Raw genomic sequence first — 26159 nt, forward strand, 5'->3', positions numbered from 1 at the left:
AAGTTGTTTGCAAAATTTGTTCAATAAAAAGGTTCTATATTTTGACTGCAGCTGTCATGCAGTGTGATTCCTTCTCTTCATTAGTGCCACCCCCTTGAAAACTATCACTTTATGGGGTCATACAAACCTATATTAATACGTGTGTGCACATTAAAATGTTTTTTGTACAATATACAATTCTCATGACAGTGGAATAGGTCATTCTTAGCCAGTCTACTGCAGAAATTGCAGTGGAAAATGTGGTTAACATCCACTCATGCATGGGAAAAAAAATACTGTCAAATACCGTGAAACCGGTATCATTTTGAAAAATACTGTGATATAGAATTTTGGTCATACTGCCCAGCACTAGTAGTCACAGTGGTAAAATCAGTCAATTTCTGTTGTTGTTTTCTAGGAGTAAACATGGCCACTCTGTTGCATCAAAGAAGAGCAGCGAAGACGGGCCTTTTTTATTTGGGCTGAAGGGTACCAAGAACCCAACTCCACAGAAGGCTTTTGGCATAGTATGTTGACAGTGTTTTATCACGGAGGGAGTATTTGTGAATGAACTGAGAAGTTCAAAAATGAGTGGATAGGCGTTAAACACCAAGACACCAACCCCCATTCACTACTGATAACAACACTGAGCGAATCCATACCGTGATTCTAATGAACCGATGAGGATTTCAGCCCAAACACAGTGCATCACTGCTAGCTGCTCTTCTTTGGTACAAACAGAGAGTGGGGTGTCCATGTTTATTTTAGAAACTGACTGATCAAGGTCAAAACTTGACCACTGTGACCACAGACACACAGCATCTCTGTACAGCCAGCCCAAACAAAATGATTATAAAAGTGGGGATAATTGTTGACAGCCCCATAGAGCCGCCATGAAACGACGCAAATATCAGATCCCTCTCATGAAAGTGCTAGCACCAATGAAGTACGCATCTGGAACGTGTTAATGAGGCCGTTGCTCAGAGTTTGTCATGTTTCTTAAACAAGTCACCTACACTAGGTTTTACACCACTTTCCACAAGTCTTAGAAATTTGTGTCATTATTTACAAGCTATGATCTTCATAAATAAATATTTAAATTTTTATAGTAAAAAAAGAAAAGAAAAATGCATCGTTAATACCTGAGACAAGTGTACAATAGCTATAGAATTTCAGAATTACACCGATTAGATTGTGCAAACAGAAAAAAGCAGGAATGTTGCAATTGGGTAGCCGAGGACAGCAAAATAAAAGGCAAGGGTAGTGTCACATGGCAAAGATGAGCTCATTCACTCAACCCCCATGTTTGTTTTATCTTCAGCTCCCGTCAAGCACGGTGGTACCTCCTAGCCAGTCTCCTCAGGTAGCAAATAGTAAATGTAGTAGTTAGCGTAAAACCAACCCCAACCAGTGACATTGCCAAAAGAGATCTGTGTGTCAGAAGTAAAGCACAGATGCGACATGACTCTTGCTCTGATGCGCATTTCTGCTGAACAAATGACGAGGCAGGAAAGCCATTCTGATCAATGATGCTTCTGTAATAACCCAAAGTTAATTTTTCATAGTACTCATCGTGGATGTAGCCGTACAGTCCAAAGCCAGGATCGGCTTGATCACTGAAGGCGTACGCGAAGTACCCCTGAAGATTGACGCCATCTAGGAGATAGGCTGAAAAACAAAAAGTAAAAACAAATGAGAAAAGACGTTTTGGACAGTTCTGTAAGATGCTTTCTAATTCAAAATTAATGGATTTTTTATTTTTCAAAGACTTCTATTAAAATTCAAATGCCTGGCAATGGGTTGTTGTTCTCACCAGAGCTTTTGCCCATCTTGAGTCCACTGCTGCCAGGTTAGGCTGTGGTCCAATGAGACCCACAGTGAGACTAAGCAGGTTTGTGTCAGGAATCTCAAGGATTATGTTTGGTACATTTTTTTTTTTTTAATAAATTTGTATTGTTCCCTTGGTGATGTTGTAACAGTGCCATTTTGTGCTTGCGGTCTTCTGTCAAGATGGTGGAGGGGGACTGGTTTATGACATCATTTATACCTTGGCTATCTAAAACGGAGCCATTAGAGTCCAAAAAGTGAGGAAAAATCACAAAAAAAACTCATAATCTCAGTTATTTTGGGAACAGGAATTTTTGACAGTCTGAAACTTTTGCCACAGCTTGCTTACTGTTAACTGTGATGTTTGCATTACATGTTGTGCTCTGACATTCAGTCTATCTGCCTGGTTGGTCTGTCTTCTGCTTTATCTCTATCTGATTCCGTAATCCTTTGTGTGGGATGCCGTTCTTTCTGTCCCATTCAGTATGTACTGTGTGTGTATGTACAGTATGTCTGTCAATATCACATAGTATCAATTCAGATTATCGATCAACTAGCCAGTTCTATCCATGATAAATTGAGAACTTTTGGTCTAGCACTTGAAATGGATTCACACAGGCAGTCTGTAATGCTTACATCACCAGCAACACCCTCACTCAAGGGTATCGTTCTTGACACAACCATTCCAGGATGAAAGTAGCTCGTGGTATGACCACAAGGGTCTCAGATTCAGGCCTTGGGAGGCCATTGATGCCCCTTTATAGCTATAAATGTCATTTGCTTAACGCAATTAATTCCTTCCTGTCATTCTGAAGTCAGACCACCAGAATGTTTAAAAGACTCAAAATAGATTAGTATAGTACTTCTTTTAGTTTTATTTGCTATATTTTTCTGTTCAAGCTTTCCTTTTTCTCAGTTGCTGAAATTATATGGAACTTGCTATAAGATTCTCCATAGCAGTGCTAATGTTTGCAGTGCACCCTCTGTTAGAACGAAAACTGCATTTTATTTTATTAATATATGCATTACAAAACACATTCCAATAGATGTCAATGCCAAATGGGACAGAAATCGGCTTGCAGTATACAGATTGGCACAGCAATTGATGCTGCTGCCTCACCCCCCCCGACAGACTGAGTGACAGTCTAATCCGTTCACTAACTCTGAGAACTTCTTCAGACAGTCCGTTCATCTCATTTTATGTAAGCCGTCATGGAAGTGAAGACCTGCTTTTAACTAACACAGTCGGAATAATCTCCTTCTTGATTCAGACTCCAGTTTTGCTACCACATCTCAAAGTTGTCTGTCAGGTTCGGAAGTCACTTTCTTATGTTTTTATTGTTATGTCGAGCTGCATGATTATCTACATATTAAATTTGATATAATTCTTTGGTTTGTGTTTTGATATTTTGGGCGTGTTTTGGACGTCACCCGTTTTCTTTTTTGTGACAGCTGTTTTTGAGGAGGCAGCTTTTATTGCTTATCAATGTGTGACATTATGGTGGCCATCTTGTCTAAGTGTGACTTATGCATGAGGAGCTCATCTAAGTTTTGGTTATATTGTAGATAGGGTAAAAAAAATCAAAAACAGATTTTCATAGACTGAAATAAATGAAACAATCACTGAATGAGCGAAGGGTTTTGCCATTTCAGTTTAGACAAATGACTATCACTTCTATCATCAAAATTTCTACATGGATTGTTTTTTTAAAGTTTGCCTTGCGTTTGCAATGTAAATTTTTGCAACTTCCAGAAAATAATTTAACTTTAAAAGATCATTCTTATTTCATGGGTAGATCTAGAAACTTATAACATCATGCAGGTTTGGTGAATTGGTGAAACTAAACTGGCTTTTTGTGAGTAAGTGAGGGTGGGTACATAATTGCTGTGCAGTGGACTGGAACAATGTGCCAGGGTGGCACCATATGTGGTCACCACAGGCTCTGTCTTCCTGTAATCCCAATTTGGATTATGTATGTAAAGAAATTGGACAGATGGAAATTTTTAATCCTGTACTTCCACCGTATTTAGTTCTATTCTTGATTAGTAGTTTATGGTCACCAAAATCTGAATCCCGTAAAGGAAACCTCTGAATAGTATTAACAGTTTAGCTAGGGTTCATGGATATTTGAAGATGTTCTGTCCTTAATTTCAGGATTACTCTCCTTCATAATAGTGTTTTCCACCAACTAGTTCACTCTCAGCCAGAGTTAGACATAACTTATTACAAGTAATTTGCGTTACATAGTCAAATTATTTTTTAAAATAACGAGTAACCTCATGGAACATTTAATTTATTGAAGTCAAAATACCTGCATTACTTAAAAAAGAAAAACAGATGTGCATTACTGCTTTACCACAAAAATGTATTCCCGCCTCTCCAAAAAAAAAGAAAAATACTGCGTTATTTTGCTGAAGTATTGTCTTTTTAAGACGTTTCCTGCTGCTGTCGGTGTAACATCACGCACATGCGTGTGATCTGCATGTCTTGTGACAGCTAGTGAAGAAGGAGGTTAAATACGTGCATGGTGTGTCATATAGTGAAATGAACTCAATAAAAGTTCTAAGTATACATTTAATCCTGCATGTGTAAGGGGTAAAGGGAATCAGCCCAGTTTAGAGTCACAGGGAGCCATCGCAGCAGAAAATATATTTACTTCACAGCATATGGAAGACTAGACGTCCTTATCAAATTTGCCAGTTTTTCTGGTTGGTTTCATGAAGGTTCATATGCAGTATGGACTTGGGAATTGGTAACGAACTAGCACAGTGAAACACCAGTTTATTAAGACAGGTACAATGATAAGTCCAACTTTTTCAATCACGTCATGCATTATGAACCTCTGCTCACTGGATATGCTAGCCCTTACGTCCCTCTGTCTTTGTACGTCTTGTTTACTTTTGTTTATCGGACACTTCAGCCTTCTTGTGAGTGCCGGATGACATTATATGCAGGCATGGACGCTGATATCTTGTCATTTTATATAGATAAATGCAGGCAGTGAAATGTGCAGTCTTTCATACAAAAGAAGAAAATGTAAAGCAAAAGTAACTCCCTGTTTGTAACACATTAATTGCATTTTATACTAAGTAACTTGTTTTTTTGTAAGGAATAAGTAATATAACCAAGTTACTTTCCCCAACACGGCTCACAGCCACAGGTTCTTGATCAATTAACCTGCGGTGAAGAATTATTCCTGTACTTTTTTTTATGTTGTTTCTTTAGGTCATTCCCATCTCCATATATGCATGCTAGGGACACATGTGAAAACTTCTCCATATCAGTTACCTCTAATTATTATTTTAGCAAAGTTACAATGATATTTATTGAAAAGCCTCCTTTATGAAAGGAGCCAAAGAGTTCAACAATTGTGACAAAGAACAATCCATTCAGCCCAACAAGCTCAAACATCTTATTCACCTACATTGTCCAAAATAATATCAAGTTGAGCTTTGATGGTCCCTAAAGTCCTACAGTCTATCACAGTGCTTTGTAAGTTATTCTATGTGTCTGTGGTTCTTTGTGTGAAGAAAAACATTACAACAATTCTGGGACATCTACCCTTGTGTTTCCAACCATGTGTCCATGTTCTTGGTGAAGAATTTATTTTAAAGTAATCCACTGTATAATCCATCCATCCATCCATTTTCCAACCCGCTGAATCCGAACACAGGGTCACGGGGGTCTGCTGGAGCCAATCCCAGCCAACACAGGGCACAAGGCAGGAAACAACCCTGGGCAGGGTGCCAACCCATCGCAGGACACACACAAACACACCCACACACCAAGCACACACTAGGGCCAATGTAGAATCGCCAATCCACCTAACCTCCACTGTATAATTCACTTTATAATATTAAACACTTTGATCACCTATGAAATCTCTGTTTGCTTATACTGAAAATTTTCAAGTCCTTCCATTTCTCCTCATAGATCAGATCTCTTAGACCTGGAATCAGTCCAGTCGGTCTTCTCTGGACTTCTCTAGCACTACTTTGGCTTTTTTATAATATGAACACCAAAACTATACCCAGTACTCCAGGTGCAGCCCCACTAGTGCATTATGTAAATTAAGCTTAACCTTCCTTGACTTGTATTCCACACATCGTAATAAACTGCATCTGTACACTGTCTGGATGTCAATACTGATGAGTCCACAATATCTCCTTCATCCTTCTCATAAGGTGTTCTGTCAAGTTTCAAACCTTGCAACATGAATACTATTTTCTACACCGCACAAGTTCCACGCCGTTCCCACCTCAGAACAGTTTTTTATTGTCACAAATGTAGCCATCAATCAGCATTTCCAGTATGCCCAACTGGTGTTCTTAGGGGAACAACTATGAAGCTGCGTCTCCATCAGGAGTTTAACATTCATGTCTGACCTCTCCATAGTGAGAAAGCTCACTGCCCCCGCTTCACTCAACTGTTTGACCAAAAAGCTGCCCTCCATCTTCAGCCAGGGGTATGACGGCTTTTGTGAGCAGAAGCCACACTACTGACAGTGAACTCGAGGAAGGAGTTTCCTACCACCCCTTCAATAAACGGGGTTCCAGTTGGTGGTTCACTTCATTTGTTTTTATCCTGTCCAGGTCCCTAATGATCACACAGTGTAAGGTCCAAAACATGACAAACTTAAGGAGGAAGTAAATCGGAAGAAAATATTCAGAACACTGCAACACTAGCTGTCTATCACTTTGTGTTCTGCACAGTTAAGTGGCATTATTATTATTATTATTATTATTATTATTATTATTATTATTATTATTATTATTATTATTATTATTATCCAAGGTGATTTATAAAATTGGGAAACGGTTCACATGCATTTTTTACAATTGGAGCAGGTGAAGTTACTTGCTGGCTCAGAGTCACATAGTGTATAAGAGCTAAGAATTAACTCGGCAGTCTAGAGGTTCATGGGTCATGTGCCTGCTGCTGCAGAAATCTATAACACCAACAACATCAAATCACTTCTATTATTTCATCCACCCACTCATTTTCTTAACCCACTCAGTTCAATAAAATGCTGGGTGCAAGGCAACAGTCCACCGTGGATTGTGTGCCAGTCCAATGTAAGACATTCTGTACTTGGGCACACCCACACATTCATTCATAGATGCCACTGTAGACTCAACAATGTATATGTTTGGGATGTGAGGGCAAAATGGAGTACCAAGAGAAAAAGCATATGGAAAACATGCAAACCTCATACGGAGAGGAACCGCGACAAGATCTGAACCCAGTGGTCCGGAGCTGTGAGTCAACAGAGCTAATCACTACACCACCAGCTCACATTTGTTCCACTATAACACAGAACAGTGAATACTTGATTGAACTCGTCCCATAAACCCCAAAGTCCCAAGTTGACAGTAGAGTAGTTCTCAAAGTATTATTAATAGATGGCATTTCATGTAAAGCTCATTTCTTTAATTTAATAATAATATGTTTTATTTATATTGCACATTTGTTTACGTGCCCAGCACAGTTGTAAGCACTTCCTCAAACCTTCTTTCAATTTTCTGAACCCACTATCTCAGTTTCAATGAGCTGGGAATAAAATAGAAACTAAGACGGGAAAGTAAACCCACCCGTAACGGGGCACACTTACTGACACCCACACCTTTCATCTCCCTGAGCCAATCTGCCTTTGTGATGTCGGAGGAAAGAGAACCCTTGAGCATGCGGTAACGTGCAGTCTCCACACGGGTGGCAGCTGTGCCAGGGACTGAACCCTCTTCCACGGACTGACATAATCAAGCCACTCAAACAGTCTCCAAGCCAAAAATCGGAGCCCTTCCTTTACAAGCTTTATTAACATCTGCTCCCCATTAAAGACCTGACATTTTTAAAAGTATTTATATTACATTTAGCTTTATTTTTTAGTTCAACAAAAACACACATTTTGTAATTGTTTGTTTGTTTTTAAAGCTTTTTAATTCATTGTGTCTGGATATAGCAGAAAGCCACAGGAATTATTTGCAAATAGATTCCACAAAACAACAGTTAGCACTGAAACAAGCAAGAAAGAATTCCATAAGGAATTGGCGGCTGGCACCGGAGCAAAATTAAATGCAGGCATGGAGCAAAAAAATCAATGAGTGTCAGCAATGGCAACGACAGTCTGGAAAAGATTTAATAAAGAAAAAAATAAAAAATCGCCCTGCGCCCACATGAACACAAAAGAGTTGTTTTGATGTTATGCCCTGGTGTAACGTTCCCGTACGAGCCATACAGAACTAATTAAAGTTAATATAACTTCAAGGTTCCCAGGAAACTCTACCATCCAAAATGAAAACACGGAATGATTAGAGGCTTATGCATAAAAGACTTGGCTAGCAACAGAAGTAGGAGCTCCCCACATCAGGAAGGCACAAGACCCTTGGCTTGTTCTCACTTCAACCTTCACCTCTTCTTCACTGCTTGTGCAGCTTGACAACAGTGTTAGCGAATTAGACGAGCCTGCTGATGGGAAACAGAGATGGGCTCGCTAGTGACAACATCCAAACTTGACAAAAAACATTTATGAGCCAAGAGCTATAAACACAAACAAATGAGGGAGGACTGTAATGTCTGTCTGCTACGAGTCATGCTATGCCTTGCCCTTGTTTATCTTTGTGTTTTCACCAACTCACTTACTTTTGTCTTCATCACATTTTTGTGCGTTTATTTTCTCAACTGTTTTTAGCACAGTTTCTTAAACTTTTTTTTTGTTGCTACAATCTCTTGCACTTCTGAGTGTCTTTGAGACCCTTTCTATGGAGAATCACCGCCCATCATCAAAGCTTTGGCAGTCAAACTAAGCACTTTGTCACTCATATCGTGTAAAAGTTAGAGGTCAGGTCACTGAGTTGACCTTCACAGAGTCACACAGAGAGTGATTGGCACGTTATGAACCAGCAACCTTGTGGTTTACAGTCCAAAGAATCGGCTACTAAGCCACACTTTCTGACCCTGCCTTTGCAAATGCAGGATTTTTAGTACGAGAAAAGGAAGAGCTGATTAGTACAATACAATACAATACAATACAATACAATACAATACAATACAATACAATACAATACAATACAATAGAATTTATTTTTGTATAGCCCAGAAGCTCACAAGAAGTGGTGCAATGGGCTTTAACAGGCCCTGCCTCTTGACAGCCCCCCAGCCGAAGAAGACAAGGAAAAACTCCCAAAAAAACCTTAGTAGGGAAAAAATGGAAGAAACCTTGAAAGGCAGTTCAAAGAGAGACCCCTTTCCAGGTCAGTTGGGCGTGCAATGGGTGTCAAAAAGAAGGGGGTCAATACAATACAATACAGTAATCCCTCGCTATATCGCGCTTCGACTTTCGCGGCTTCACTCTATCGCGGATTTTATATGTAAGCATATCTAAATATATAACGCAGATTTTTCACTGCTTCGCGGGTTTCTGCGGACAATGGGTCTTTTTACTTCTGGTACATGCTTCCTCAGTTGGTTTGCCCAGTTGATTTCATACAAGGGATGCTATTGGAGGATGGCTGAGAAGCTACCCAATCAGAGCACGCAGTTAAATTAAGTTCCTGTGTGCTGATTGGCTCAGCAACAGAGCGCCGAATTTGATTCCGCTGCGTTAACCAGGAAGTCTCGTCTTGCTCATTTAGCATCAACGTGTTTCGCTGTGTAAAGAGTTAACTTTTTTGCTCTTTGGATATGTTGAAGGCAGGGAACAGCTACACCACTGTAGGACGCCATTACGGCATCAATGAGTCCACGATTCATTTTATTTAAAAAGGAGGAAAAGCATATAAGATCTACGGCCGCAGTGTCCTTTAACCAGGGCGCAAAACGAGTTGTAAGTGGATGTAATAAGGTGGTAGTCTGGATGGAATCTGCTTTAGGGATTTGGATTGAAGACTGCCAGAAGAAGAACAGCGGCGGTGCTACACATTCACCTGCAGAGGCTGCTTTAGAAGAGCTGTAACGCTCTCCTTTGTTGTGCAGTAAAATTAAACTCATCGTTATCGGACAAGTCGTCGTGTCATTGTTGGTGAGTAACCATAATTAATTTTCTACGTACAGTACTTATTACATGTACATAATTTAGTGTCACTGTACACACATTTTACTGTATACAATTTTTCTTGCATTGTATGTATTTGTTGCTGGTGGCCTGTCTGTCGTAATGGCTGTAACATAACATGTAACATATGTAATATTGGAGACGCTTGATATGTTTAAAATAATATTTAGGTTTTACTGTATATAAACAGTGTGTTTACATACGTACATAATTTCAACGAATCTTACCTAATATTTAAGAGAATACAAAGGGTTTATGCTGTATAATTGTGCGGGAAATGTTTATAATAGTGTGGGAGAGTTTATAAGGGCTTAAAATATATAAAAATAACCATATGGTTTTTACTTTGCGGATTTTCACCTTTCGCGGGGGGTTCTGGAACACAACCCCCGCGATCAAGGAGGGATTACTGTACACAGAACAGAACATACCCTCAATACATTATAAAAATAAAAAATGTACAAGTATGGAGCAGAAGTTAACAGTAGATGATATCACATAATATGATTGGGATTTGTTTAGAGTCCAGTATGGGATTTCTCCAGTTGTGATCTCTTATCTCTCTCTCTGGAGTTCAGTATGAAAACAAAGTTAACCTGTAACTAAAGCAAATACACATGGAACCTAAATTTTGTCTTTGGTTGGTTCCACAATGCTCTATCCGTACATCCTTTCTTGATCACAATGCTCTCTTTCTGGATGTAAAGACAGATAACAGGTATGATAAAGGATGTTGTGTACACATACATATCCATAGAAACAGCAGTGACAATAGATGACAAGGTCTTTTGGCTCACCTGACACTCTGCATTATGATAAGATCTGGCGATATTTATATATCACACACCTTCCTTAAATTTGGAAAGCAAAACTTAGTGGCCGCTTTAGGTATACTGGGGCAGGATCCCCAGATTTATGATGTTCTTAAATACATAAAAGTTCTCTTATTAGCTTCCAATTGTCTGTCCAGCAATTAGACATGGGGTGTTGATTACAGAACACACTGCCAAAATGGGAAGATGGCAATTAAATCTCCTATAACAACATTTTTTATTTATTTTGCGATTTTAACCTTTGGGCTTTACACTTACTTTTTCTTTACCAGGCCCACATGTGTATTACATTTACATTTAGGGTGGTAATTTAAAAGAAAACAAACATGTTTTCTACCTGTTTTGTCTTTTTATTGATATAAATATGCCTGGCTTTTTCCATCCATTCACCAGACAATGTAGATTCTAAAATATTAATGAAAACATTTATAGGTTTTAGAGTGCAGGGCTACCGTATATACTCGCGGACAAGTCGGGACTTGATTTTACCGTATAATTTCTGGTATTTTATAACGTCGGTCGTATAAGTCGAATACGGAAAACTCACACTATTGGTCCAAGAGATTATGATATGCTAACACCCACCTTAGAGAGTAACCACGGAGCACACTGCCTTTATTTCTATGTATTGTGCCTACGTGACCACACGGTACTACCCAAACTATTCAGAAGTGAAGTTTGCACTGATTTGTGTTTTTTGTATCTCATACCCTCATACACCTTTATTGTACGAGCATCCCTTATCTACGATGGAGCGTTCGATCAGAAGAAAATATGAAGCTGGTTTTAAATCAAACATCATTGAAGTAACGAAAGAAATTGCTAACTGTGCTGCTGTAACAAAATTCGATGTGTCTGAGAAACTGATGCAAGATTGGAAGAGGCAAGAAGATGTAAAAAAAAAAAAATTCAAGGGTCGCAATTTTGAACGGGCATATAAGTCGGGGTCTGATTTTATGATCGATTTTTCGGGTTTCAACACCCGACTTGTATGTGAGTATATATGGTAATTCTGTTATCTAATATTGTTGTGAAAATGTGATACAAACATGGCAAAAAGGGGATGTAAGGCTTCCGAAAAGTCCCACAAAACAGGCCAGGATCTTCTCTGACCTGCCAAGAGATGGCCTCACCCCAGGCAGCCAGTATCATCAAGCAAGATGAACTTTATTAAATCTGAGAGAACAATTCAATTGATTTATGTAAAAGGAATCACTGTCTATTACTGTTTATGTTTTACTAGTTCAAGAAGGCAGGTGTGGATGGGTTACAAGGCAGCAATCTGCTTCAGTAAAGAAAAATAATCCTTCAGTGTGAGTAACAACTTCAAAAGAAATGTGTTAATAGATTCTACTTTACCATACTGTATACCATGACTATTAACATCATTCAAGCTATTTTTGTAAATTTATTGCAGATGAATCACCAACATTAGACCTTTCAAATGTCTAGCAAAACTAATTCCATATAGGGTTTTCAGCATTCAAGGTCGCAGTGAGTCACAACATAATACTCTAAATTGGATGAGGACTGTCTAGGCAGGTTTTAAGAGTCTGAAACACACAGCTTCTGATGTTACCATATCACATCCTTGTGACCTGACTTATAAGAGTTAACAAATTCAGAATTGTACTGTTACCAAAACAAATCATGAAGTCTCAGTTCCTCCGATCATCTGCCAGTTATCTCTTTAGGTGGTTTTTGAAGGACAGAGAAACACTATCAAATTTTCAAGTTCATAAGGTTGTTAGCAGCAGCATGTCAGGTAATGAGCTGCTTCTGAGTCACAAGTTGGTTCGGAGTGGAGCTTTGTGCCTTGGAATTACCGCTTAGCTCAAGACTATTGAACTAGTTGCTCACAGACTGCTTTTATGCAGCCAACAAAGGTATGGTAACACCACAGGCCGCAGCACTGTTAGCCCACACAGCTAGCATCAGACACGATTATCATCAACAAAATGCCAGCAACCACAAAAAAATTACATTAAAAACAAAGACATTAATCAACCCAAAACTGAACAAGAAAGAAGCAGAATTTGCCTTCACTCTTTTGTAGCTTCAGACTCGCGTCAACAAAGCACATATATTTTCCATTTAGGTTACAGTGCACTAATAGAGCAATATCAATAGGGTGGGATTAGGGATTACATCTTGCCTGAAGATGGGGCCTGAGTTGCCTCGAAAGCTTGCATATTGTAATCTTTTTAGTTAGCCAATAAAAGGTGTCATTTTGCTTGGCTTTTCTCTACAATCATTTATTTCTCTTTAAAGTCATCTATTGAAGTTATTTATTAGGCTGGTAATATCTCTACAGTTAGGCACTGTTGTAATGGTGGAATAATGTTAGGTAAACAATTTGAAAAAACACACTGCAACTTTTCAATCAATGGAGGATTGCACTTCTTAAGCCTGGAGAAACTCAAAATTAATCAAGACAGATAGCTTTGGATAACAAAGGGATTCATGGTGTGATGCAGCTACTTGGAGTTTAAGGGAAGGAGTCAGAACTTCAAGCACTCCAGTACCAACAATAGAAAGTTCTATTTAGCTTTAGTTTTAGATTTAGTTTTGCTCTTAGATTTTTGTTCATTTTTGATAGTTAAGTGGGACAATCTTGTACTTGAATATGGGTTTTTGAGGTCAAGGATTATTTTCCTTACATTATTTGTTCAGTTTTTCTAATAGTTTAGGAGTTGTGTAAAAATTATTTAAATTATTTTTATAATGTCTTTGACGTTTTAGGACTTACGATTGCCACCATTTTGGGTACCCATCCCTAGGGGCTTAGCCTTAAAGGTGCGATGGAATATAAAGTTGGCTGGGAGTTCTGTTTGTTATCCGATCTGTGGATACCTGAAGACTAGTTGAGAGTGTTGTTCGGTTTTGACCTTTAAACTTTGATTTTTGTCTCATGCTCTGATTTTGGTTGCTATTTTTGAATCCCAGCACTGACCCTTTTTTGTGGTCTTTAGTGTGCATCTCCTGGTTTTTTTGATACAATTTGCTGGCACCCCAGAAACAATCCGAGCAGAATCTTTACAGGCACCAGTAGAGAGTTTTCTGAGAGGATTTGACTATAATTGCCTACTTTTATTTGTAGATTGGGTCAACCTACATACAGATGTCCCAGGCTGCCACAATAAAAGCACATCTCTTCCCTTAAACATGTGTTCTCCTCACAGGCTCAAATGCAGTTTCTTGCTTAGAAAAATAATGCTTCTTGAAGCATGTGAATGTTATTTTTGTGACTGGCACTGCTCACCTATTTCGTTGTTTCTTGGACGAGCCCTGGGACTCCGCAGTTTTCTCAGCATACCTTTGTTAATGTGCAGCTTGTACTTTTCAGTTCTCCCTAAATTTTGAAGGCTAGAGCCCTTTTAAGTAAACCAATTAATTATTTTTTGGGATGGAATTTCTGAGATTTACATGAATTTGCTATTTTGGAGTAGTTGTCATTACTATAAATATTGTTGTTTATGTACAATAAAATGTAGCACTTTTCTAATTGATCAAAATTTGGAAATTCATGAATATGTACAGGGCAACACGGTGGCACAGTGGTAACACTGCTGCCTCGCAGTAAAGAGACCTGGGTTCGCTTCCCAGGTCCTCCGTGCGTGGAGTTTGCATGTTCTCCCCGTGTCTGTGTGGGTTTCCTCCGGGTGCTCCGGTTTCCTCCCACAGTCCAAAGACATGCAGGTTAAGTGCATTGGGGATTCTAAATTGTCCCTAGTGTGTGCTTGGTGTGTGTGTGTGTGTCCTGCAGTGGGCTAGCGCCCTGCCCGGGGTTTGTTCCTGCCTTGCACCCTGGGATTGGCTCCAGCAGACCCCCGTGACCCTGTGTTGGGATATAGCGGGTTGGATAATGACTGACTGACTGAATATGTACCTGCATTTCTACCTTTGATGTTGAGATATCTTTTTGTACTCTCCTTTGGTAGTTGTACTGTATCATAATGTGTTGACAGATCTGCATTTTATGTATTTTTTATGTGTTATTCAGCTTACATTTAATAATTATTGGTGCTGGTAGCTCAATACATTGCGAATCACAGTGGCTATCTCCTTCCTCACCCACCCTGCACCGCCACTGACACCATTCTGATCCTTACTGCTCCTTCCACGTGGCTCCAATGAGCTTTTCTCTGCCACATTCACTACCCACACATTTACGCCAGCACCACTGCCTCACACCACTCACTTGCAGTCAGAAGCAACATCATCTGCTTTCACTTTCATAAAACTATCAACTGATTGAAGCTAGGGTCCTTCCCAAGATGGCCAGTGGCCATGTACACAAGCCAATGGTGTGACATGTGAGTCCCACTCTTGCACCCCAAAACATGAGACTGAGTCTCAGTACTTTAGCAAAACCAACTTTATTCAGCTTGAAACAGGAACAGCAGGGTTATTTATTGTAGCGGGATCTGCCACTCTCCTAAACACAGACAATGCAGTCAGGCAGGGTCGTGGTACGGTTAGTGGCCAAGTAACACTGTTCCCTGCAGTTATAATTAGGGAATCTATTCCCGGACAGGTTTATCCATTCCCGGGAATTCGGGAATCCTGCATTTCATTCCCGGGAATCTCGGGCATCTCACATGTGAACGGTTTTTGAACGACCGACACTTATTTTTAATAAAACTACTGCAATATGTTGACACAAATAAAAGCCTAACCTTATCTACAAGCAGTTCATGCTGTCATATAAGTACATGTATCTTTAGTTGTGGTAATAAGAGCGTAGAAAGCACAACATCCTCACAGGTGGCGCAGTGGTAGTGCTGCTGCTTTGCAGTAAGGAGACTGTGGAAGATTATTGGTTCGCTTCCCGGTTCCTCCCTGTGTGGATAGCGCTTTGAGTACTGAGAAAAGCGCTATATAAATGTTATGAATTATTATTATTATTATTAACGTGCCCAGCATGTGGTTGTCCATGCGAGAGCTCACCTTCGTGCAGAAGTACGCCAGCCACAGAGAAAGCACGCTCTGCCTCCACTGAAGTAGGCGGCACAATCATCAGATACTGATACACTTGTTCTAAACAACACCCGCGCTTGCCATTGCGCTGAAACACCGCCATTTCAGCTTTTACTGATGCATCCAGTTTCTTGTCATCATTCTGTGATGGCAAGTTTCTTGGCACAGATAATGCGGATACAACAGACTGACGCATTGCAATTTCAAGTTGCTGTTCAAAGCTGTTGTCTGATGAAGTGCAAGCTGCAGCAATGGCGCCACCTTAATTATTTTCAGCTATAACTCTATTTCTTGATCGATTTTTACACTTTTACACGCTATATATGCAAGCTTGGCCGTTCACGTTTTCCCAGGAATTACAGCAGTTTCATTCCCAGGAATGCGGGAATGAAAAATGTCTGGGAATCCAGCCCGGGAATGGATTCCCTAGTTATAATGTTCTTTGCATCACCCATTAACAGCAGGTGCTCATTGCGTGAGTGCAATCCTTTTGGATTTGTTTTTTGCGGCTAACTGCTACAGCACTGGGAGCCTGTGGTTGCCCCGGCAATGGATAAGCTGTCTTCCACAGCATCAGGACGCTCTTCTGGGAGTTTAGAAACCTTACAAAGGATTTAAGAGGAGGAGTGGGTCTAGTCAGTTCTGCTGTTTAAGTGCTTGATCATCTCTTTCTCTCTCTCAATTTTGGAACACGCTTTCTCTGCATGGCCTGTCAGGATGGCTCTGTTGACTCTGAGAGGTCTGTGTCACACCCACCAGGATTCATTCGAAAAAAACAAAAAAAAACTCAAACTCTTAAACAGTGCATAAGTTCTCAGTCCATGGCTATGTCCCTCATTTTATAAAGGAAATGGCGATCTAACCTAGTGTCTTAATTGCAGAGTGATAGATTTCTTGTCAGAATGCACATGAACTTGGACTGTAATCAAAACAATTTGATTCTATCTATCTGTCCATGTATCCATCCATCCATCCCCATGTCCTCACAGTGGTAAAGTTAGTGCTGTACAGTAGTACCTCTGGTCACGAATGTTTCTGAACATGTACAAATTGGGTTATGATCAAAAAGTTTGCCAAAATTTTGCATTTGTTCATGACCACACGCTCTGGTGGCGAACAAAAACACTTGCGCCCAGTTTCCCTACGCGCGTTCGTATGTGCCAATGATTTCCCATTCTCCGTTTCCCATTTTCTTTTGTTTGCGTATGCAGGGCCTAACAAAGCAGCTGATGTTGCAAAAAGAGTTATAATGTTAACCAAGCAAAGGCCTCAAGTGCTGGAAGAGGTGGAAAAACTGTTGCTAGTGTGGTTGAACGAGAAGCAACTTGCAGGGGATAGCATAAGCGAGTAGATCATATGCGAGAAAGCCAGGAAGATTCATGACGATTTGCTGAAAAAAAAATCTTTTTCGAGTGGCGAAGGTGAGGAATTTAAAGCCAGTAGAGGATGGTGTGAAAAGTTTCGCAAGAGAAGTGGCATTTAATATTTTTTCCCTGTGCTTAAAACTCATAAACATGTTTACAGCGAGTGGTTCATAAGGGTCTAGCATGAACTCTTACATTGTTAGTTTCTCAGTGTTATTCAATGTTTTTACATTTAGTTTACTATTACACTGTGCAGTCAATGGTATAATTAACTATTTTTGTGCTTAAAAAATGTATATTTACATACAGTTTGTACGGTCTGGAACGGATTAATTGTACAGTATTTACATACAATTTTATCGGGAAATTACGCTCGGGTCGCGTCCAGAGTTTTGGAACAATTTATGGTCGTGACCAGAGGTACCACTGTATTAATGTCTGAGAGAGAGAGAGTGACTGTGAGATAATTGTATTATTCACTGATTACTCCCTGTATTGAAAGCATTCATGAAAATGATGAACATTTATTCTTCCTTATTAATTATGATATGCAGCAGCTTTGGAAAGTATTCAAACACCTTCACTTTCTGAACATTTTATTGTGTTATAGATTAATTTTAAGTAGAAATATTTGCCATTTGTTGCCCATCAGTCCTCACTTAATAACCCATAATGACAGTAACAACATGTTTTCAGAAGGGTTTTCAAATTATAAATCTAAAACTGATGTCTCTCATTCGTATAAGTACTTAGCACTTTAGCAGCAGTTTCAGCTTTGATTCTTCTTAGGATAGTCTCTCAAAGCTTTGCACACCTGTATTTGGACTGTTTATCCCATTCTTCCTGGCTGATCCTCTCAAGCTCCATTAGACTGGTCTGGAAACATCTGTAAACTGCCATCATCAGGTCTGTCCACAGATGTTCTGTGGGGTTTACGTCTGGGCTTTGCCCAGGGCACTCAATCATGGTCAGAGACATGTCACTCCAGTGTTGTCTTGGTTGTATGTTTTAGGTCATTGTTGTGCTGAAAGGTGATCTTTTGCCCTAGTCTGAGGTCATGTGCATTCTGGAGCAAGTTTTCTTCAAGAACCTCAGGTAAAGGTGATTTACTTGAATTAATCAATCAGTCAATCATTACTACTGTTACTGTGGAACTCAGTCTTTGATTCATCTGTCCATACCACATTGTTCCAGAAGTCCTGGTCTTTGCCTAGATGTTCAGTGGAAAACTGTAGTCTTGCCCTGATATTCTTTTTGGGCTGCAAAGCATTTTTTGTTGCACATCCCACAAAGTTGAGTAATTTCTTTCAGATTGTCACCAACTTTTGCAAAGGTACCTGTAGATCCCGCATTCCAATTTTAGGGTTCTTGCAGACTTCTTTTCGTATCAGACAGGCAGCTTTTGGGCTGAATCTGCTGGGCTGGCCAGTCCTGAACAAAGTAACAGTCATTTGAAATCTAGGCCACATGTAAATGATTTTCCATAACAGTAGACGGATTGAGTTCAAATAGTTAGATAATCTTTTTAAATCCCTTGCCAGACTCATAGGCATCCATGGCCTTTTTCTCTGAGAGCTTTACAGAGCTCCTTTGATCTTTGCATGATGGCACCACACATGTCAAGAGCAAAGAGAATACCAGACCGTCAAATCTGCAATTCAAATAAGACCAGGTTCACCTGAACACTCCCTAAATGAGATCTAGTCATTGACACCTCATCTGGAGCACCTGATTCTAACTTGAAGGATTTGAAGTAGTGATACCTGTACGGGTGGACTTCATTTTTTTTTTCCCCCACTAGACAGATCTGCACATTTAATTTGTTTTTTAGATTATGAGAATAAATATGCCCTGTCAATTATATGTGGCATTTGTTCAAGTAAGTTTTTCTGTGGGCATTGTTTGTATGAAGATCTACTCTTTATCTGTTCGATTATGTTGAAAAAGTCGACAATTTCCATAGGGTATACTAACTTTTTCACATAAATATGAATAACCCCAAATAACTCCTTTTTGGGAATACAATTTCTAAAATGTGAAATATTTTACTGTAGTGGCAGTGGTTTTTTTTTTTCAGTTGATTTTTTTTTTAATTTGGATCGCTTGACTCATAAACTAACAATAATGTTGCCACCAGGCACCCCTTATTATTTTTCAATTAACTTTTAGTAACGTGGATTCCATGCATCATCTGTCTTAGTAGTCATTTCCTCATTAATCAGACAGCACTGCTGTAAAGGCTAAAGACAATTTCAAAATAGGTCAAGAGGACTGGAAATTTGTGAAACCCCCTCTTAACGCTCCTCATTATCTGATGTTAGCGGTTGTGTCATTAGTTCTCCCCGCGGAAGCAGTGAGCAACCGTCTGACCGTCAAAGGCTAAGAGACTCTTTAAGAAAAGCCGTATAGGAAGACAAATTCCCACAGAAGTAAATGGATTGGGAAAGCTCATCAAGATTTCTTTTCCGGATTAAAAAAAAAAGTACTGCTGTCCTTATTTCTGTTGAGTTCATTCCGGAATTTTTAAAAAAAAATGTGTTTTTTCCATTAGGTCAGGAATAGTGGAAGTGAATGGAGATGAAAGAAAAAAGTAAAGCTAAGGCAGGCTGATTTTCTTACTTGCCCAGCCGGATGTGTTGAATATTAAGACTTAAACGTCTTAAAACAGGACTTGACAGCATGATTTGCATACATCTTGGAACTTTGCTCAAATTTCATTTACTTGCGGAAGTTTCGTAGAGTTTATACATTGATGTCTTCTTAAATATAATTGAGGGTGGCAGAGCATTCAGTTTGTGTATATGCCGACATGCGAGTTACAGAAGTACTCAAACACTTTGCTGTACCTCTCATGTTTTTGCAGTTTCTTTTGCCATCAAAACCCTGACTTCCTTCTGCTCAGGAGTGCCATGTTTTTAATAAATGGCCATGATTTTGTTATAATGCTGCACAGCCATGTTCCTGTTCACCATCTTCACTATGTTTGAGATTGGCATGCATTAGGTGAGGGATTACAGTAACTGAGCTAGTACTTGGAGATGGTTGCTTGTTTCTCCCTGAACTTTGTTTCTGTCTTTCATTTCTGGTTTTGTTCTCTCAACAACCTTTTTTTTTAAAAAGTTAAACAGTCAACATCTATTTTTATTCTTATGCTTGTAATGCATATGGTGGTGTTATGTGTGATTCTGTGATAGACTGTAACCCTGTCCATGATCAGATAGGCTCAGAATGGATGGATGGATGGATGGTTGGAAAATTGTATTTATACTTGTGACATTTATCTGACACTCCGTAATTTAACTTGAGTGGTTACTCAAAAAGAGCTGACTGCGCTCTTAATCTTTCATTTAATAGTTCTCATTTCCTCAACACACCAGATGAGACAATTGATAGTAACTCACCAGGTAAGATGAGCGAACATAATATTGGCCAATGCAAGCAGGTCTCAATCAAGACACATGAAAAGTAGACGGCGTCATGATTTCTGATTTTCATAAAGTATTAATGCCCTTTCTGAGTGCATTTCTGACCATCCATATATGAATTAGGGTTTTGACACTCAAGGATTCTTAGTATTTGTTCAGAAATGGAGTATCTGGTATATTTAAAAAGTTCATTTATTTTTATTTTTACCACGCCACTATTTTGTTTCCCCAAAGAGCCCCGATATTTTCATGAGCTTTTGTTGTAGACATCTACCTAACAATGGTTCCCAGAATGTTCCATGATGCACAGGTTGGTGATGTCATCAGACCGACAGCTTAACACATATTTTCAGCAGTTAAAGGGTATCCATATTTGATGAATAAACTGTTTCACTGTTTCTTCTTCTTCTTCTTCTTCTTTCGGCTGCTCCCATTAGGGGTTGCCACAGTGGATCATCGTCTTCCATATCTTTCTGGCCTCTTGTTCTGTTACACCCATCACCTGCATGTCCTCTCTCACCACATCCATAAACCTTCACTTAGGCCTTCCTCTTTTCCTCGTCCCTGGCAGCTCTATCCTTAGCATCCTTCTCCCAATATACCCAGCATCTGTCCTCTGCACATGTCCAGACCAACGCAATCTCGCCTCTCTGACTTTGTCTCTCAACTGTCCAACTTAAGCTGACCCTCTAATGTCCTCATTTCTAATCCTATCCATCCTCGTCACACCCAGTGAAAGTCTTAGCATCTTTAACTCTGCCACCTCCAGCTCTGTCTCCTGCTTTCTGGTCAGTGCCACCGTCTCCAGCCCATATAACATAGCTGGTCTCACTACCGTCCTGTAGACCTTCCCTTTCACACTTGCTGATAACCGTCTGTCACAAATCACTCCTGACACTCTTCTCCACCCATTCCACCCTGCCTGCACTCTCTTTGTCACCTCTCTTCCACAATCCCCGTTACTCTGTACTGTTGATCCCAAGTATTTAAACTCCTCCAACTTCGCCAGCTCTACTCCCTGCATCCTCACCATTCCACTGACCTCCCTCTCATTTACACACATGTATTCTGTCTTGTTCTTACTGACCTTCATTCCTCTCCTCTCTAGAGCATATCTCCAACTCTCCAGGATCTAAAGAACTTTATTGATTCCCTTCTCAGTTTTTGAATCTCGCTCTTGTTTTGTGTCTTTGATTTTGAGTTCTTGATTAGGTTTAGACACTCAATTGAGTTAACTTGCGGTTTTGGCCTGTTCACTCCATCTTTAGATTCTCCCATGCTAGCTGCCCCATAGAACAAAGCCAAAAGATTTTCATACACACTAAGCACAGGTGATGCAACTAGAGGCGAATCCAACAAGTACAGTAAGTTTGAAAACTATACAAGCATTCAAAAGGTGAAATTTTTCAATGCCAAACAATTCAGAATACTTCTAGCAAACTCTTAGTTAGAGATAAAAGATCAGACCTGGCATATTGAGTAGAATTGACCAAAACTTTTCCGGGTCTCTATTGAGCCACTGATGGCCAGATGCCTTTTAATTCTCCTACTTTCCGTTGGAAAGACGTCATGACATCCATTCATTTGCTTTATTATTTTGTTAACCTCTCCCTGTAAATACGGCACAAGAGATAAGAAGCAGAAAAGACACGAGGCAAAGCCAAAATACAAAAAGTCAAGCCGATATGTTGTCAAGTTCAAATTGCTAATAAAACATAAAGAGTCCCTAACGACTGAAATCAAAGCTCTTAAGCCAGGAAGTCTTTTTCAAAAAGGATTTCACACACCAACACAAAAAATATCTACAATCTCAGATAAAGACGAGACGTCATTGCTGAGCTTTTATCCCACTGCACCATAGTGATATCACGCCCCACGCCATCTCCAGGACATTTCCTAGGTGGCGCTACAACCGATATTCCAAAAATGGCAGTACCCGTGAAAATCAAAGTTGTTATCATAAATTATGCAAAGTTATTTTAACAATTTTTAAATACATTTCAAAAATCAAAACTGTAGCAAAAGTCAAATTATACATTCTTCAATCAACAAACTGTATGAAGCAACACCGATACGAATATAACAGGAAGTCATTAATATAAAAAAACCAAGTTCATAACAGTAAGTATAAATGTCAATGCCTTACTTAACTGAGTCAGGTGTTTCTTCATCTGCACACCACACACCACCAGATGGCACTGCAGAAATTCTCAGCTGCATCTTGAAAGAATGCTGGAGTAATAAGACTGGTAAAGTGGATTTTGTGGGCTGTTAGCCCCGAATTCTATAAAATGAAGAGGAATCAATTGCGCAGATACAAATGTTACAATTTTAACTCCAGTGAACAGTTATTGCAGGGATAGAAACATTGGTGTTTCTAACAATATATGCCGTTGTTAGTTGTCTTCTTTTTTTAACTTATTTGGTACCTGAACATAAAAAAATACTTCAACACCTTTTTCACTGAAATAAAATCAGCTGGCTGTAGTTGGCACTTTAAACTCGGTGTTACAGACACCATTGATCTTTAGGAAGGGCTGATACTCTGAAAGCCTCCTACCACAGTAAGCACATACAACCATCTCTTTGTTTGCTAAAGTTACTTTTTTCACTAGTAAGAAGTGTTGTCCTTCTGGTAAAATGAACTGTGTTTTGCTCCCAGTAAAATCTATGCCATTGACACAAGAAGAAAGGTATTTAGTTATGACTGGAAGAATTTAAATGCATTCATCCTGCCTGTCTTTTCACATTTAAATAAAAATCTCTAAGGGAAAAAACAAACAAACAATCCTCACTGGACTCATTTCCGGTCACGTGTCGACGTGTTGTTGAGCGGCCAGATGTGTTCTGATACTACGGGCCTCACTTTGCACTACGATAATAATCTTGGCAATCGCAGTCCTAGTGATGCATCAGAGACAGAAACTAAGCTTAGAGCACCACGGTGCTCATCCTCAACTTCACCTGCAGGCATCAAGAAACAGGGAAGCGCAGTTGATGGGTAATCATGCGGTGGAGGGGACGTGATGCGTGTTTTAGTGTGTCTCTGTGTGGAAAATATGCACATTTTCAAAAAATGCATGGTGTTCCTCTGTTGTGATGTGAATGGGAGGTACATGTGATGTGGTGACACGCTACCTGGAACATGCAGCTGTGGAAAGAACACAGGTAAGCACACAAGAGTGAATGGAGATTTAGGAAGCAGTGGTCTTTGTTTATCACTGCAAGAAAACTCATCTAAAAACTCTTTTTAGTGAGTCTGACATTTTGAAATTGTGAACTCGCCTGCAAAATGAATATCTTTGTTAGTTTCACTCATCACTAAAGATGGAAATGAAAAGAGCGACATAGGAAACAAAACAGTGGCCTCATCTTACATGTGGTACTCTTATAGGTAACTACACCCAGTGACAGTGCTGTACTATACAGCTTTTTTCTAACAGCGGCATGTAATATTCAGTCCCCTGAAACAAAGAAACAAACGCAATACACCAAAAAACAAGACGAGGTTTTTTTAAATACATATTTCTGTCTGCCTGGTGACAGGTTCTTAGCAGAAACCACCTGGCCTAACTATCTTTAACCTTTTTTGTCTGCAAAGTGATTTGTTATTATTAGATGCAGTCTGAGGATTTACAGGCCAATTTACTCAGACCTTCATATTGTTATAGAAGGCAGCACTACACCATTCTCAGATCTGTACAGCTCAATTCTGGAAGCCATGGGTGCAAGGCAGGAAGCAGCCCAAGATAGGAAACAGTAAGGCCCATTCATGCCCACACCCTTATACATGTGGCCAGCTTTAGAATCACCACTTGAACTAACTAGCACGTCTTTGAGGTTGAAAGATAACAGCCAGAGTACCCGAAAGAAAACCTGTTCAGCCATGGGCAGAAAGTGTAGGATTTGAACCCAGGATGATGTACCCATGAGTTATATTAACATTAACAAATGCTTTGATATGAAATAGCTTAGACTTGCTTGATCTCACTATGTGCCTCCTACCTTTGTACCATGTAACATTCACCTCGATGAAAGGATAAGTGTCTATCTATGCCTCCATCCAGTTGCCATGTCAAAAGATGGTGCATCACAAACATTTGTAATAATAAAATGCATTGCACTTGTCATTCCAATAGATGGCACATCACAAACATTAACACTGCTTCTGCTAATCCCATACCAAAAGGCTTATAACCAAGACATATGCATAGCACTTGTCATGCCAACCGATGGTGCATCGCAAACATTAGGAATGGTTTTATGAATCCCACACCAAATGGCAAATAACAAAGACATACAGCATGCATTGCGTTTGTCATTCCAACAGATGGCGCATAACAAACATTAACACTTCTTTTGCGAATCCCATACCAAAAGGCTTATAACCGAGACATATACATAGCACTTGTCATGCCAACAGATGGTGCATCGCAAACATTAGGAATGGTTTTATGAATCCCACACCAAATGGCAAATAACAAAGACATATGCGTTGAGTTTGTCATTCCATCAGATGGTGCATCACAAACATTAGCAATGGTTGTACAAATTCCATACCAAATGGCATATAACTGAGACATGTACATTGCATTTATCATTCTAGCAGATGGTGCATCACAAACATTAACACTGCTTTTACGAATCCCACACCAAATGGCAAATAACAAAGACATATGTGTTGCATTTGTCATTGCAGCAGAAGGCATATCACAAACATTAACACTGCTTTTATGAATCCCATACCAAATGGCATATAACACAGACATTAGTATGCATTGCATGGTGGACTGCAAATGGTAACGCTGAAGTCTACGTTGATTACTTACATTTCAACCCATCTTAGATGGGTAGCACATTTAGTTTAACATATGTGGCTATGTGTTACATGTTAATTACAACACGCAAAAAATGCACTCTTGTCTGCACATGTGACAATAATAACCCTATAACCAATAAACCCAAAAAAGATATATGGTAGAGTTTGGAATGTCAGCTTGGATAAAGGCATCTGCTGCATAGAGAACAGGCGTGTTTGAAAATGAATGAATAAAAATGGCCACATGTTATCTTTGCGATTGCTATTTTTTTCAGATTCCCTGAACTGACAAAAGTCATGAAACACTTGCCAGGTCTTCATACGCTTCACATCTGCTTCTGCTGATGGAGACCTACCTCTAGCAGCACAATGACAAGGTGTCACGGGTCACCTCCATCCTGTTTCTGTGTCTTGTTCTTGTTAGCACTTACTTTCCTGGACAGTCATAAAGCTCCATTGTTGTTTCTCCTTCTCACTGTCCTATTAAACATCCACTCTCCATGGATGGGTGCACTTTACAGAGTCAGTGGAGGCCCATTATTATGAAATTAATATCTTATTTTTATGAGTCACCTTTCCTGTTCTGCATTAAATTTCCTGCCATTATCTCTTCAGACTGAAGCTAAAACAGACAATCAGCCGTAAAATCTAAAACCTTACATTTTGGCTCCTGGCCTTTTTCAAGGCAGTGACAATGTGCTAATGTTCTTCGGTACGTTTGTGGAAGGTTGCCATCAGGGTGGAGATTGCAATCTCAATCACTTACACATGGACAAATACAGGTTTAGATTATTTTAATTCCTCTTCCCTCGAGTAAGGAAGTGACTTTGGCCCAATGGAGCCAGAAGAAAAAGATTAAAATCAAACAGAATTAAGTAAGG

General features: G+C 39.5%; 1 protein-coding gene across 1 annotated transcript in view; it reads right to left on the bottom strand.

The window, feature by feature from the left end:
- Positions 1-848: 848 nt before the first annotated feature.
- The window catches only part of kl (klotho), a 105720-nt gene continuing 80409 nt past the window's right edge, over positions 849-26159 (bottom strand). Inside the window, exon 5 of the mRNA XM_028799314.2 lies at positions 849-1647. Coding sequence (XP_028655147.1) covers positions 1307-1647 — 341 coding nt within the window. The 3' untranslated portion in view covers positions 849-1306. The remainder of the gene's footprint in view (positions 1648-26159) is intronic.

The sequence above is a fragment of the Erpetoichthys calabaricus genome, chromosome 4 (genome assembly GCF_900747795.2).
Source record: "Erpetoichthys calabaricus chromosome 4, fErpCal1.3, whole genome shotgun sequence".
In the NCBI taxonomy this organism is placed as follows: domain Eukaryota; kingdom Metazoa; phylum Chordata; class Cladistia; order Polypteriformes; family Polypteridae; genus Erpetoichthys; species Erpetoichthys calabaricus.